Source organism: Lissotriton helveticus, chromosome 7, assembly GCF_964261635.1.
Source record: "Lissotriton helveticus chromosome 7, aLisHel1.1, whole genome shotgun sequence".
NCBI lineage: Eukaryota > Metazoa > Chordata > Amphibia > Caudata > Salamandridae > Lissotriton > Lissotriton helveticus.
In genome coordinates, this window is record NC_136068.1 from 781,808,986 (window position 1) to 781,822,756 (window position 13,771).

At 47.3% G+C, this 13,771-nt stretch overlaps 1 protein-coding gene across 7 annotated transcripts in view; it reads left to right on the forward strand.

Annotated features, from left to right (window-relative positions):
- Positions 1 to 13,771, forward strand: part of LOC144769184 (uncharacterized) — a 4,448,662-nt gene that overhangs the window by 925,545 nt on the left and 3,509,346 nt on the right. For all 7 annotated transcript variants that reach the window (XR_013598674.1, XR_013598675.1, XM_078653198.1 and 4 more), the window contains one exon: positions 6,193 to 6,281. Coding sequence is in view for 5 of the 7 variants with exons in the window: in XM_078653198.1 (XP_078509324.1) it covers positions 6,193 to 6,281 (89 nt within the window). In the remaining 2 variants the exon portion in view is untranslated. The remainder of the gene's footprint in view (positions 1 to 6,192; positions 6,282 to 13,771) is intronic.

Genomic DNA, 13,771 nt, shown 5'->3' on the forward strand with positions numbered 1-13,771 from the left:
GTCGAGAAAATGTTCGAGGAAGTCGACGTCGAGGTCTCCGCCACCTGTCTCACGGTCGGCGTTGAGGCATTCTAGATCAGCCTCAAGGACCTCTCATAGGTCTTTGTCGAGGTCTGAGTCGGCGTCGAGGGAATGGATGACCCTCCAAGGCCTGTGTCACATGGCCTGCAGTCAAGGGCATCTGTGGACAGATCTCCAGTGGTCGAGCCTCTCCACACCAAGATTCTTCAGTGGTGGCGCATTCTGACTCGATGTCAAGGAAATCAGCGTCAAGAGAAAGGCAGTTGATTCCCAGAGAGGTGCAAACTCCAGCTTCTGGATCTCCTCATTCTATTCCGAGTTCTTCTTCATCTGCTTCTTCCTCTTCAATGGGAATACAGATTGTGCAGGTTTCCCCGGAGGGCTCTCCGGTGCGTAAAACACCTCCTGTACGCATGTCTCCAAGATGGCTAGAGAGTATCCGTCATTGGAAGATGCATCCAAGACCTGATCAAAGACCGCTTGCTATGGAGGCTTCGAGACCACCAGCTTGTGGGTCTCCAAGGAGATCCAGATCTCCAGTGCGAAGGCGTTCACGCTCTAGGTAGCGCAGTAGGCATCGGTCTACTACCTCTGAGAGAAGACATAGATCTCCTGTTTCTTCCTCTCCAACAAGGTCTTCTTACAGAGACTATTCGCCCACGATCTCATTAACGCCACCCTCTAGGGTTTCGCCTGTGGATGATTTAGGAACATTCAATGAGGTATTTTGTCGTGGGGCTAGCAAATTCAACATTACTATGACAGTGCCTCAGGTGAAGTCGTCTGTCAATGAAGACATTTTTTACGCCAGCCACAGTGGGATCAGGGCCCTCAAGAATTGCGAAAAAATATAAGGCACCTGATCAAGACCCCCTTTTCCCGGCACAGATCCACCACCAGATTCTCTCATAGTGGCGGCAGCCAGGAAGGCCCATTCGGCTACGTTTGTCTCATCTGCTCCACCGGAGAAAGACAGTAAAAATATGGATTCCTTGGGCCGAAGGATGTGTAACACAGCTGGTTCTGTCATGAGAGTGGCCAGTGCTGTGGCTTTGCTGGGTCGCTATGATCGCTTGTTATGGGACTCTATGGCAAGGTTTGCGGACAAACTTCCAAAGGAAGATCAGAAAGATTTCCTGGAGATTGTTGAAGAAGGTGGATTGGTGGCAAATCAAAGTATAAGTGCGGCTGCGGATTCGGCGGATCTGGCAGCGCACGGTTATGCCCACGCCATATGCTCCAGAAGGTCGGCTTGGCTGCGTCTCATGGGTCTTAAGCCAGATGCCCAAAGGAAGATAGTTAACCTACCTTTCAATGGGTCGACATTATTTGGATCTCATGCGGATAATGAGATGACCAAGATGAAGTCGGAGCTGGACACTCTGAAGGCAGTGGTCCTGGAGAAGAAGAAAGACTTCCGCCGTCCTAATTTTCGTCCTTACGACAAGAGGTCATTTCAGCAACGTGGGCAAACGTCAAACTGGTCTTCCCAAAATCAAGGCCAGAACCAACAGAGGTCTCAGTTTCAGCAGCGCAGACCTGGGCGAGGCAGGGGAGGAAACAGACAACAGTCCTCTGCTACAAAACAGCCTCAGAAGCAATGAGAAGAAACTTCCTTCACAGCCGTGGTCCACTCCGGTAGGAGGAAGCATTGCATCATACTTGGACGAGTGGAGAACCTTAACAAAGGACAGGTGGGTCATCGGCATTATCCAGAATGGCTACCTCCTCAAATTCAAGAAACCTCCTCCCGTTATCAGTCCGAAGACAATGTTTCATCACAATCTAAAGTTTTTGCAAAAAGAAGCAAACATCCTTCTGTGCAAGAAAGCCATAGAGAAAGTTCCTCTTCCACAGCGAAACCAAGTTCCATACTCCCGTTTTTTCCTGGTGAAAAAGAAAGGTCCCAAAGCAGAATTCAGGCTCATACTGGATCTGAGACTGTTGAACAGTTTCATTCGAAAGGAGAAGTTTTGAATGTTAGCGCTCCATCAAATATTCCCCCAGTTACATCAGGGGGACTGGATGTGTTCCATCGACCTGAAGGATGCATATTTTCATGTTCCAATCTCCAAAAGGCATCGCAAATTTCTCTGGTTTCAAGTGTCTGTTCATCACTACCAGTATGCAGTACTTCCATTCGGGCTAAGTTCAGCTCCCCGAACGCTTTCCAAGTGTATGGCGGTGGTTGCTGCCTTCCTTCGGAAACAGAGAATTTTCATTTATCCTTACTTGGACGACTGGCTCCTAAAAAGTTCGTCCCCAACTCTGTTGGAAGATCATCTGTCCATATGCCTTCATCTCATGCACAGGTTGGGTCTCCAGGTCAATTTAAAAAAATCGATTATGAACCCGACTCAGCGGATCCACTACCTGGGAGCTCTTTTGGACACAGAAAGTGAAAACGTGTGTCCTTCTAAGGAGAGGTGGTTATCAATCAGGTCGAAGTGTCAACTTCTTCGTCAATCCACTTATCCGACAGTTCGTCAAGTATATTCTCTTCTGGGATCCATGGCATCGTGCATCTTCATAGTTCCAAACGCAAAATTGCACATGCGTCCTCTGCAACAGTGTCTAGTGGATCAGTGGGGACAGGGTGCTGGGAGGATCGAATTCTTCTTCATCAGTCCGCCGAGGACTCCATCAGGTGGTGGATGAAGAGATCACACTTGATGAGAGGAGTTCTGTTTCATCAAGATCCTCCTGTTCAAACTCTGATCACAGACGCTTCACTCCAGGGTTGGGGTGCTCATATGGGCCCTCTGCAAGTACAAGGGCTATGGTCCGACTCCGAGAAGGGCTATGACATTAACATGCTGGAGCTACGGGCGGTTCATCTAGCCCTCAAGTCCCTGTTTCCATCATTCCAGGCTCGGTCCCTCCTCTGCAAACATACAATACAACTACAATGTATTATCTAAACAAGCATGGGGGTACCCGGTCCAGGACTCTGTCCATAGAAGCCCAGACCATCTGGAATTGGTTACTAGCGAGAGACTTGTCGATAACAGCTGTGCATCTGCCGGGAACCCTCAACTCGCAGGCAGATTTCCTAAGCAGAGACTTCGTTGAGGCTCACGATTGGGTTCTCTACCAGGAAGTCACAAACAGTATTTTCCAGGCATGGGGAACACCTGATATCGATCTGTTCGCAGACGCGGAAAACGCAAAATGCCCCGTCTTCGCGTCCAGGTTTCCCCAGAACGGGTCTCAAGGGAATGCCCTTTTGATAGACTGGTGTCAGAACTTACTGTACGCTTTTCCGCCAACCCCATTGATACCAACAGTAATCAACAGGATGTACAAAACCAACTCCAGGATGATTCTGATTGCCCCGAGTGGCCACGCCAATTGTGGTTTCCAGATCTCATTCAATTGTCGGAAGTGCCACACAGGAGATTGCCGTGTCGCCCGGATCTTCAGTCCAAGCAGAAGGGTAGAGTGTTCCACCCCAATCTGTCCTCCCTACGCCTGGCAGCATGGCTCCTGAAGTCATCCAGTATGGACACTTGCAGTTGAATCCTGACTGTATGCGCATCCTTAAGGAGGCGAAGCGGCCTTCTACAAGGAAATCCTATGGATTTAAATGGAAACGATTTTATCTGTGATGTGAGAGTAATGATTTTGATCCTATCCATGGTCAGGAACAGGTGATTTTGCCTTATCTCTTATATTTAACAAGATCTGGTCTTCAGTTTAATTCTATTAAAGTCCACCTTGCTGCGATCACAGCCTACAGAAAATCACCTACTCAGACCTCCTTTTTTAGGATGCCTGTAGTGAATGATTTTCTGGAAGGTTTGAGAAAGGTGTATCCGCCAGTCAGGTCACCTTCTCCACCTTGGGAGCTTAATGTGGTGTTAACTAAGTTAGTGAGTGCTCCTTTTGAACCTTTACATAAGACTTCCTTGCAACACTTAACTTGGAAGGTAGCGTTCCTGGTAGCCATTACTTCTGCTCGTAGAGTGAGCGAGATCCAGGCTCTGTGTTGCAAAGAACCGTTCAGTTTTTCATTCTAATAGAGTGGTACTCAGGACGCATCCTGCTTTTCTGCCCAAGGTAAGGTCAGATTTTCATATTAATCAGGCCATAACCTTGCCTACAATTTTCCCAAATCCTACCGGTCCTGCTGAAAGGGCTCTTCACTCCTTAGATCTGAAGAGGGTCCTTAAGTTTTACTTGGACAGAACAAAGACTTTGAGACAGTCAGACCGTTTGTTCATTAGCTATGGTCCTATTAATACAGGCTCTGCAGCCTCTAAGAGGTCCATTTCTAGATGGATTGTTTCTTGTATTCTTCTAGCTTCTCAGTTGTCAAATAGGTCTTTGTTAGGAAGACCAAAGGTGCATTCTACAAGAGGGAAAGCTTCCACCACAGCTCTCCTTAGCAATTTTTCTATGGCAGAAATCTGTAAGGCAGCTACATGGCATTCAGTGCATACTTTTACTCGTCATTATTGTCTTGACTCAGACACACAGGCAGATGCACAAGTTGGACAAGCATCTCTCAGAAATGTATTTGCTAATTCTTGCTAAGATCTGTGTGTTAAAGCTGTTGTTATTATTTTTTCTGTTCGCCCGCGTCTTGTGGGTATGAGCTTGCTACTCTATTCAGTGCTTATGACTATTAATGAGTATCCCCTGGAAGAGAAGGATTAGTTACTTACCTGTAATCCTAGTTCTCTTCCAGGGGTATACTCATTAAAGTCATAAGCACCCTCCCGCCTCCCCGGGCGAGCAGTAGCTTTATGGTTTTTTGAATATAGTAATATTGTATTTCTGGATGCAGATACCTGCTAAGTTTACTGTACCGTACAAAAGAACTGACCTAACTGTCACCTGTGGTGCATGATGGGAACAGAGTTCCCCTGGAGGCCTTAAAGGCAAAGTGTTCAGATTCTCTGAGGCTTTAAAGGCGAGGTGGCAGTCTGATTTTCTGTACAGGGATAGTTTTTCTGTATGCAGCCTTCTTAGGCTATTTGCCTTTTATTACAGATTCTTTGATGAAAATAAAAGGCTTTTTGCCGATTTTGGAACGCTTTTTAGGCTCAGGCCTGTTTATTGCATTGTTTATATAGTTTATTCTCATACTGCGGAAAATATGTAATGATGGCTTTATTAGCCTATGGGTTATGTTGGGCTGCATATTATTGATTTATACATATATATGTGTATAATTTGTTTAGTACTATGTACTATTGATATATATATATATATATATATATATATCATATTTTATTATGTGTTCCGGGTTCCCGCTCATGGGCGGAGATTATTCAGTGCTTATGACTTTAATGAGTATACACCTGGAAGAGAACTAGGATTACAGGTAAGTAACTAATCCTTCTGCGTAGTGCAACTCAGCTGGGCTGAAATGGGAGCAAGAGTGTGCTGCTGTGCGGTACAGTCCTAGTCATGATAGCAGTGCAGTTGCATTGTAGTAGATGGATGCAAGAATCCATTCATTGTGATTGATGAAAGCACTACATAGGCAGGCGAATATATCTATTCACCAATGAAATGGCTGCTATCTATGAAGAAGAAATACTTTTGCACGCCGATCCAAAATTAGGATGACAACCTAACAAGTAATGGATGGAAGCACCTGATGGCTGAAGGAACAGACCACATACCAGTACTATTTCTTGTTTTTCTCCATTACGAAAGATATGTAATTCAAAACAAATTCCAAAAAAACAAAAGATTTTTAAAACCACTCCAGCTGTCTACAGAGACCTAAAAAGGCACATCAAGTGGAACCCTTATTCTTGAGTTTGAGCCTCGGAGATGGTGGATGTGATATGCTCAAATATGATGTAACAAAAGACAAAGGGGCTTATTTACAAGCCTCTTGTGCTACTTTTGCTTCATTTTTAACATGGGAAAAGTGACATACAGGTGGCGCAAGGGGCTTGTAAATAAGCCACAAAAAGCTGTAGTTGAGTAAATAGCGTAAGCCTCTCCCACAGTTACCCACTGAGAATATTTAACCTATATCAAAACCAGGTGTTATTACTACAACAGTAGCACTGCTCTTTCTCATGGACAAAGCTTAATTGGACTTTGATGTTATATCTCGTTTGTTATTTTCATTATGGTACTTTATTTGAAAATATCTATTACAAGTTGTAATAATGGACGTGATTCTGACCCGTTTGCATCCTTTTACAGGTTTGTTTACAAATTGAGCCTTCTGATAGGGCGACAGCATCTGCACTACTGAAGCATGAATATTTCACCAAAGAAGGATTTGAAGAGACGTAAGCACATTGTTATTATTTAAGACATCTACATCGTGCCCTGGAACGCGAAATAAGGGAATATATTAAAGTTACTTCTGAAGTTATCATTAAAGATTCATAAATTAAATGACATGTGTACTTATTCTATCGCCTCAAAACGAATTTTCAAGTGACCGTCTGTAGAGAAGGACACATGTTCAAATTGTCTCAAGTTCCATCCAGTGATACGTTCGTATAGTTGAAAGAAAAAACACTAAAGAACACTTGAATGCAACTGTAGTTTTCGAGAGAGCAGCACATTGCTTTACCCTTTGGGGAATGGCATCATTTACGAATTATATTAGTAGCAACAACTTTATAAATGCATTACTTCGAAGACAGAAGAAAATATCTGTAAAATATCTGTTGTTGTGTTACAATGGATAGGGCAATGACCTATCATTTTCTTTTCCATTAATTTCAAAATAGGAATTTGTGTGGCATTGCCCACTAACCATGTTATGTGATGAATGCAAGCTCGTTTTGGTGAGTTAGCAGGTATTTGTGCCTCATAGCTAACAATATGTCACAAGCTTCATCATGGGTTGGCCTTGCCTTGCTCATAGTTACAGGTCACGTGCAACCATATGACCACGGTTAGCACTTAATACTTTTTGGTGCAATTTTTACATTTAAACTTTTTGTTTTAAAAATTAACTCCGATTTTGCTTATTGGGGTTTTGTCATTTTGGTGTCATCATATTTATTAAAATGCACTCTGTTTCTAAATTCGTTCAGGTTTTTTCTATGTCGTGTTTTGACTTTATTCTTGTTTGAGTACAATAAAAATGCTTTATGCGTTGCCTCTAAGTTGACTGTCTGCTAGATACCATAGCCACCAGGGCATTGTGCTCAGGTTAGTTTGATCACCCTAAGGATTCACCATGACGAGGATTATGGTTACTATTGAGGTGGGTTCTTAACCCCACTCAACTATTACCACAATTTTTCAGTCTTCAACCCTATCATCATTGGTGGCTGCTGACTTTAAAAATTGTGGGGCATTACCATGAAATATACATAGATGAATATAATAAAGAGACTTACTTCAACGATCTTCTTCTACTGCAAGCATTCCGAGTCCTGAGGTTAATCCTCCTTCCTCGCAATTAGTTTCAAATCCTGGTCGGGAAAAATAAGCTTCAGCTACCCATTCAATCCGAGCACTGCTCTTATGCTGCATATAATACTAAGCAGCATAAGAGAAGGGCTTGGATTGGCTAGGGCATTGCAAGCACAATGCTCTATTGATGACTGATGGGGATGTGCCTTTGCTGACGCAGCTCCATGATAGCCTTCAATGTGGAAGCCTGAAGTGTGCATGTCAGGTTAGCCACAGTAAAAATACCGGTCAATCTAACATGCTCTGCTCAGTTTCAGTCTCAGCTGCTCTTCCCACCCACCGAGAGCTCCAAACCTCGGCCACATTAGGAAATACAATTGAATGGAGGTATGGCGTAGGAGGCTAATTTAATTTATCACACGGAGCCTGGGACGTAGTGGCTTGCAGCAGTTGAGGGTCAACGCCCCTGCACCCCTATGATCAAACCGCTGCTGCCTATCATCCTCATTTGAATCATCCATTACACCAATAATCTAATTCAATGCCTTTGCTGTCCAAGCAATCTCAGAACTCACAAACCACTCCAACTTGACCTTCCATATATATGTGCACCATTTCTTTTGGAACCTTGACAGGTACTTCGACTGAGTGTTCCTTCTGTAAGGCAGTCCTTTCCCACTCCCAATTCTTCCTCCCTCATTTTCCTGAATTTCTTTTCCCTTTCCTTTTCCCTCTTCTTATTCTTCCTTTCTTCTAATGCTTGTTCCTGCTGTCTCTCCACTTCCTTTGCTCTTGTTTCTTGTGATCTATTCTCAACTTCTTTCCCTTGAACTCACTAGGCTTCTTCTCTTTAGCTTTAGCTTTCTGGCGAACCAGCTGCAAGTTCAGGGTATCAGTAAGACCTTAACCACCTAAGTAAATATCTCCTGTAGTTGATGACAATGGTGTCCTTGACATCAGAAAGGGGGATGTCTCAGTAAAACCATGCAAAACAAATTGGAGACACAATAGGGGTTTTTCAGCGTAAGACTTGTGTTAAGTGGCCAAGACAGTCTAGCACTATCGCACTCCTTCCATGGCTTCCTATCATGGTACGGTGCCTAAAATAAATCATAGTTTCTTCCCTGCTGCCCAGTTTCTGTAAATGGTCCTGTACACAACCTACATGGATCTCCTTATCATTATCCTTATAATTTTTTTCTGGGAGCCTTTCACCTCTCTAAACAACTGAAGGTCTATTCCCACCAACGTTGTTATCTGCCATGTTAATGTGCAGGTATTTCTCTTTTATTTTTCTTATTATTAATTTAATTTGATAAGGCACACAGCTACCCGGAGGTTTCCCGGCGCCATCGGACCTAAACAAGCAGAGAGAGGAAAACATTATTGGTTAAATAACCATGTTTTGAGACTTTTTCGAAAGTTCTTATGTTTGGTTTCATGCCGAAGGGGAGTGGGGAGTGATTTCTATTGTAAGGGGGCCAGATAGGAAAAAGACCGGCGACACATACGGGACCGTCACATAGAAGGGTAAACCCAAAAGTACTGGGACCTGCGTAATCAATGTTGGCGGGAGAATGGTCCCAATACATACATTTAGAGAAAACAAATAATTCTGAACAATGAAGCAAGAATAAAAAACAAACAAGAAAAAACTTCTGAAGGTGAATGAGAGATGTTATTTAATCACATCCTCATTGAAGTATCAATGTGACAAAAACACTTCATTTTGAATATACAATGTGCCTGAAGAAAGGGAAAGGGGTAGGGTAGGTAAGTGGGTTTGTGGTGAGGGATAAGTGAAAAGTTTCAGAGATTCAGGTCACAGTATTCATAGTTGACATCACACAGGTATATTAACAAACCACATAGAATAACAATCGCAATCCTAGTCCATACGGCGGAACACAGTAACACTGATTCTGTTGTTCATGGATAGGAGTTGGTGAAAAAAGTCGACGTTTCGACCCCTGACACGTAGGTTGAGTTCCACCTTACTGTGGGGTCTTCATCAGGACAAAGTTGTGTGGTGGGGACACCAAAAGCGCCACACGCTTGGCGTTGATTTAGACACAAAGTTGGGCCCATAGGCTCCTCTCATTAGAAAGCGTACAAGGTGTTAATCAAGCCGCGTTGTTTCCATCAAAGTCAAAACTTAGTGATGTGACAGCCCGTGCGTTAATCACGGGGGAAGATGTCCTGTCTCCGTAGTGAATCCGAAACGGGACCGTCTGGTCCTAGGGACTGAAAATTTTGCCTGAGTCGAGGATCGAAAATGACATGTTGGAAGGTAGGGATGGACTAGGGCATTCAGGTACTGTGGTGATGTGCCCATTTTACTTTTATGCATATAACACAGGGCCTTGAATTTAATGCGGTTCTCCATTCTCAGCTAGTCGAGTCTGCTGCTGACGAGGGCCTGGGTGACTGTCTTTCTTGTATTCGTCAGGATCCATCGGTAGATCTTGCGGAGCATGCAGAGGGTGTTGAAGTAGGAGGAGGATATGGCGTTGACTTGCTTGGTCATTGAGAGCGTTGAGTCGAGGATAATTCCCAGGTTGCGTGCGTGGTCGGTGGGTGTTGGGGCTGCCCCCAGTGCGTCGGCCACCAGGAGTCTTCCCAGGCTGAAGGGTTGGAGCTGAGGATGAGGACCTCCGTCTTGTCCGAGTTCAGCTTCAGACAGCTGGTCTTCATCCAGTCGGCGACGGCCTTCATTCCTTCGTGTAGGTTGGCTTTGTCAGTGATGGGGTCCTTGGTGAGGGAGAGGATCAGCTGAGTGTCGTCGGCTTAGAAGATTATGTTGAGGTAGATGTGTCGGGCTACGTGTGCGAGCAGGGCCTTGTAAATGTTGAACAGCGTCTGGCTGAGGGAGGATCCCTGGGGTACGCCGCAGATGATCTCGGAGGCTTTGGAACGGAATGGGGGGAGGCGGACGCTCTGGGTTCTGCAGGAGAGGAAGGAGGTGGTCCAATTCAGAGCCTTGTCTCGGATCCCTGTGGCGTGGGGCATGTGCGTAGTGTGCGGTTACAGACGGTGTCGAAGGCAGCAGAGAGGTCTAGGAGGATGAGTGCTACGGTCTCGCCGTTGTCCAGCAGGGTCCTGAAGTCGTAGGTGGCGGCGATGAGGGCAGTCTCGGTGCTGTGGTTGCTGCGGAACCCTGACTGGGAAGGGTCCAAGATTCTGTTTTCTTCGAGGTATCGGGTTAGCTGTCTCTTGACAGTTTTCTCAATCACCTTGGCCGGGAAGGGGAGCAGAGAGATGGTCCGGAAGTCCTTGAGGTCTCTTGTGTCTGCCTTAGGTTTTTTGAGTGGGGCGTTGATCTTAGCATGTTTCCAGATCTCTGGGAAGGTCGCGGTCTCGAGGGAGAGATTGTTGATGTTGCGTAGGTGGGGTGCGATGGAGCTGCTTGCTCTGTTGAAGACGTGGTGCGGGAATGGGTCTGACGGAGAGCCGGAGTGGATTGTGCGCATGGTCTTGATGGTGTCATCGATGCTCACGCTGGCCCAGGCTAGCAGGGGGTCGTGGCCGATGGTGTACGGAGGGTCTGTTGTGTTGCTGTCGGTTGGGGCTGTCTGAGTGTTGAAGCTGTCAGGGATGTCTGCTATCTTGCGGTGGAAGGAGGCGGCGAGGGAGTCACAGAGGGCTTGCGACGGCGGGATGCCGTTGGTGTTGGAGCTGGGGTTGGAGAGTTCCTTCACGATGTTGAAGAGCTCCTTGCTATTGTGTGCGTTGTTGTCGAGGCGGTCTTTGAAGGAGGCCCTCTTGGCCTCCCTGATAAGGTGATGGTGGTTGCGGATGGCGTCCTTGTGTGCTGCGTGGCTGTCCAGAGTTTGTTAACTGTGCCATTTCTTCTCTAGTTTCCGGCAGGCTTGCTTGGAGGCCAGGAGTTCTGGGGTGAACTCTTGCTGGTGTCTCTATGGGAAGGTTTCTTCGGCGGGGCACGGGTGTTAGTGCAGTCCTCGATCCATTGTCTGAGGCTGTGGGCAGCGTCGTCGGTGTTGGAGGGTTTGGTGGGTGGACTGGGAGCGAGGTTTGCGTGTAGTTGGTCTTCAGTGATTTTGCTCAAGCAGCGGTGGGGGATCTGTTGGGTGCGGTGGTGTGTGGTGGGTTTCTGGAAGGCGAAGTGGATGCAGCGGTGGTCGGTCCAGAGGAGTTCAGTGGTGTGGCTGACGGAGACGTGCGGGCTTGAGGAGAAGACAGGGTCGAGCATGTGGCCGGCCGAGTGGGTGGGCGCTGTGATGAGTTGCTTCAGTCCGAGATGGGCGAGGTTATCAATCAGGGTTGTGGAGTTGTTGTTGTTGTTGTTTTCAAGGTGAAAGTTCAGGTCTCCGAGTAGGATGTAGTCGGTGGAGGTCAGGACGTGCGTGCTGATCAAGTCGCCGATGGATTCGCTGAACTGGGGGGGGTCCGGGAGGTCCGTAGACGAGGGGCCTCTGAGGGTGGAGTTAGGGTCTGTGTGGATCTAGAAATGCATGTGTTCGGCGGTGCTGAGCGGGTCGTCGGTGCTAGTCGAGACCCTGATGCTGTTCTTGTGGACGATGGTGATTCCTCCTCCGACTCCGTTGGTGCGGTCTCTGCGGGTGATCTTGTAGCCGTCTGGGATGGCTATGGCGATGTTGGGTGCGGAGGAGTTGTTAAACCAGGTCTCTGTCAGGAAGGCGACGTCCGGGGATGTTGTGTCGAGCAGGCTCCAGAGCTCGACGGCATGCGTGCGTGCTGATCGGGTGTTCAGTAGTATGCATCGGAGGTGCTTGGGGTCTTTCTTGGCGGGTGGTTTGTCGGCTCTGAGGCTGGTGTAGCTGCAGTTCCGGCAGGTGAAGGGGCTGTGTCTGCGTTTCCGGGCGGCCTTGAAGCAGGTGTGGCTCCGTCCGGAGTTGAGAGCGTGCAAAGTGCTGGCGTCGTAGTGGCTGCGGTCGTCGTGGCGAGTACCAGGGGTTCTGGGGCTGAGCGCGGTCCGGGCGCGGACGGGCACAGACAGGCTTACCTTAGACATGCCAGCGGCGCGGCCGCACAGCGGCCGGCATAAAAGGGGAGGTGGGAGGGAGGAGCAGCTGGGAGGCGGGGGCAGCGAGTGGGCAGTCAGGGGGACGAGGACGCACTGGTGAGGGCGGTGAGGGACAACGAAGGTAACAGATGGAAAAATGGGCACAAAATAGAGGGAAAAAAGAGTGGCAGAGAAGGCAAAAGGGCACAAAAAACGAGTGGAACAGAAGGCAAAAGGGACACAGAAATGAGGGAAAAACGAGTGGCACAGAGGGCAGAAGGGCACAAAAAACGAGTGGAACAGAGGACAGAAGGGCACAAAAAACAAGTGGAACAAAAGGGGCACAAAAACGAGGGAAAACGAGTAAAACAGGGCAGGAGGCCCCAAAAAAACGAGTGGAACAGAGGGCAGAAGGGCACAAAAAAGGAGTGGAACAGAAGGCAAAAGGGGCACAAAAACGAGGGAAAAAAGAGTGGCGCAGAAGGGCACAAAAAATGAGTGGAACGGAAGGTAAAAGGGGCAAAAAAACGAGGGAAAAACGAGTGTCACAGAGGGCTGAAGGGCACAAAAAACGAGTGAAACAGAGGGCAGAACGGCACAAAAAACAAGTGGAACAAGGCAAAAGGGGCACAAAAACGAGGGAAAACGAATGGCACAGAAGGCAAAAAGGGCACAGAAATACCGGAAAAATGAGTGGCACAGAGGCAGAATACAGAAATACAGGGGCAGCTAAGAACAGAATGCAGAGTGGGCAGACAGGCTCAGGTGCAGCTAGGGGAACAGACGGGAAAACCGTGCAGAGACACGGGGCAGCGAGGGGTACAGAAGGAAAGACCGGGCAGAGAGAGCACGGGGACAGCGAGGCGAACAGAGGGAAGAAAAAGGGGCACGGACCATGAACAGGCAGCGGGGGAAGACAGAACAACAGCAGTCACAGACACAACAATGAAAATACAGGCAATACAATAAAAGCAATAAAGCGGAGAATGAACAAACCTGCCTACGGCCTCCCACTGGCCACCAGGGATGAGGCACCGGTGGTAGCCTGCGGGTGGAGGAGGGCCTCGAACTTCCTCAGCAGTGGCAGCTGGGGCAGGGAGGCACAGGCGGTGCTTTGTGGAGGGGGAAGCGACCTACCTGGTGGGGTCAAGGGTCAGATCTCTCCAAACACAAAACCCCTCAACTAATTTAAAAGCATGGTGTAAAGGTCTATTCCCACCAACCATGTATCTGTTTTTTTTACTGTGCAGGCATTTATCTTTGTGCTTAAGTTGAACTTTTTTGTTCAAGACAGCTGGAACTTGCGGATCCTACTGCTGCCAACAGTTGTCAGACCGCATTGGGGGGACACATAGAAGACAAGGGGTATGAAGCCCCAACAGTGTTGGTTGAGGTCATTTGCCACTGGTGTTTTCTGTAAAC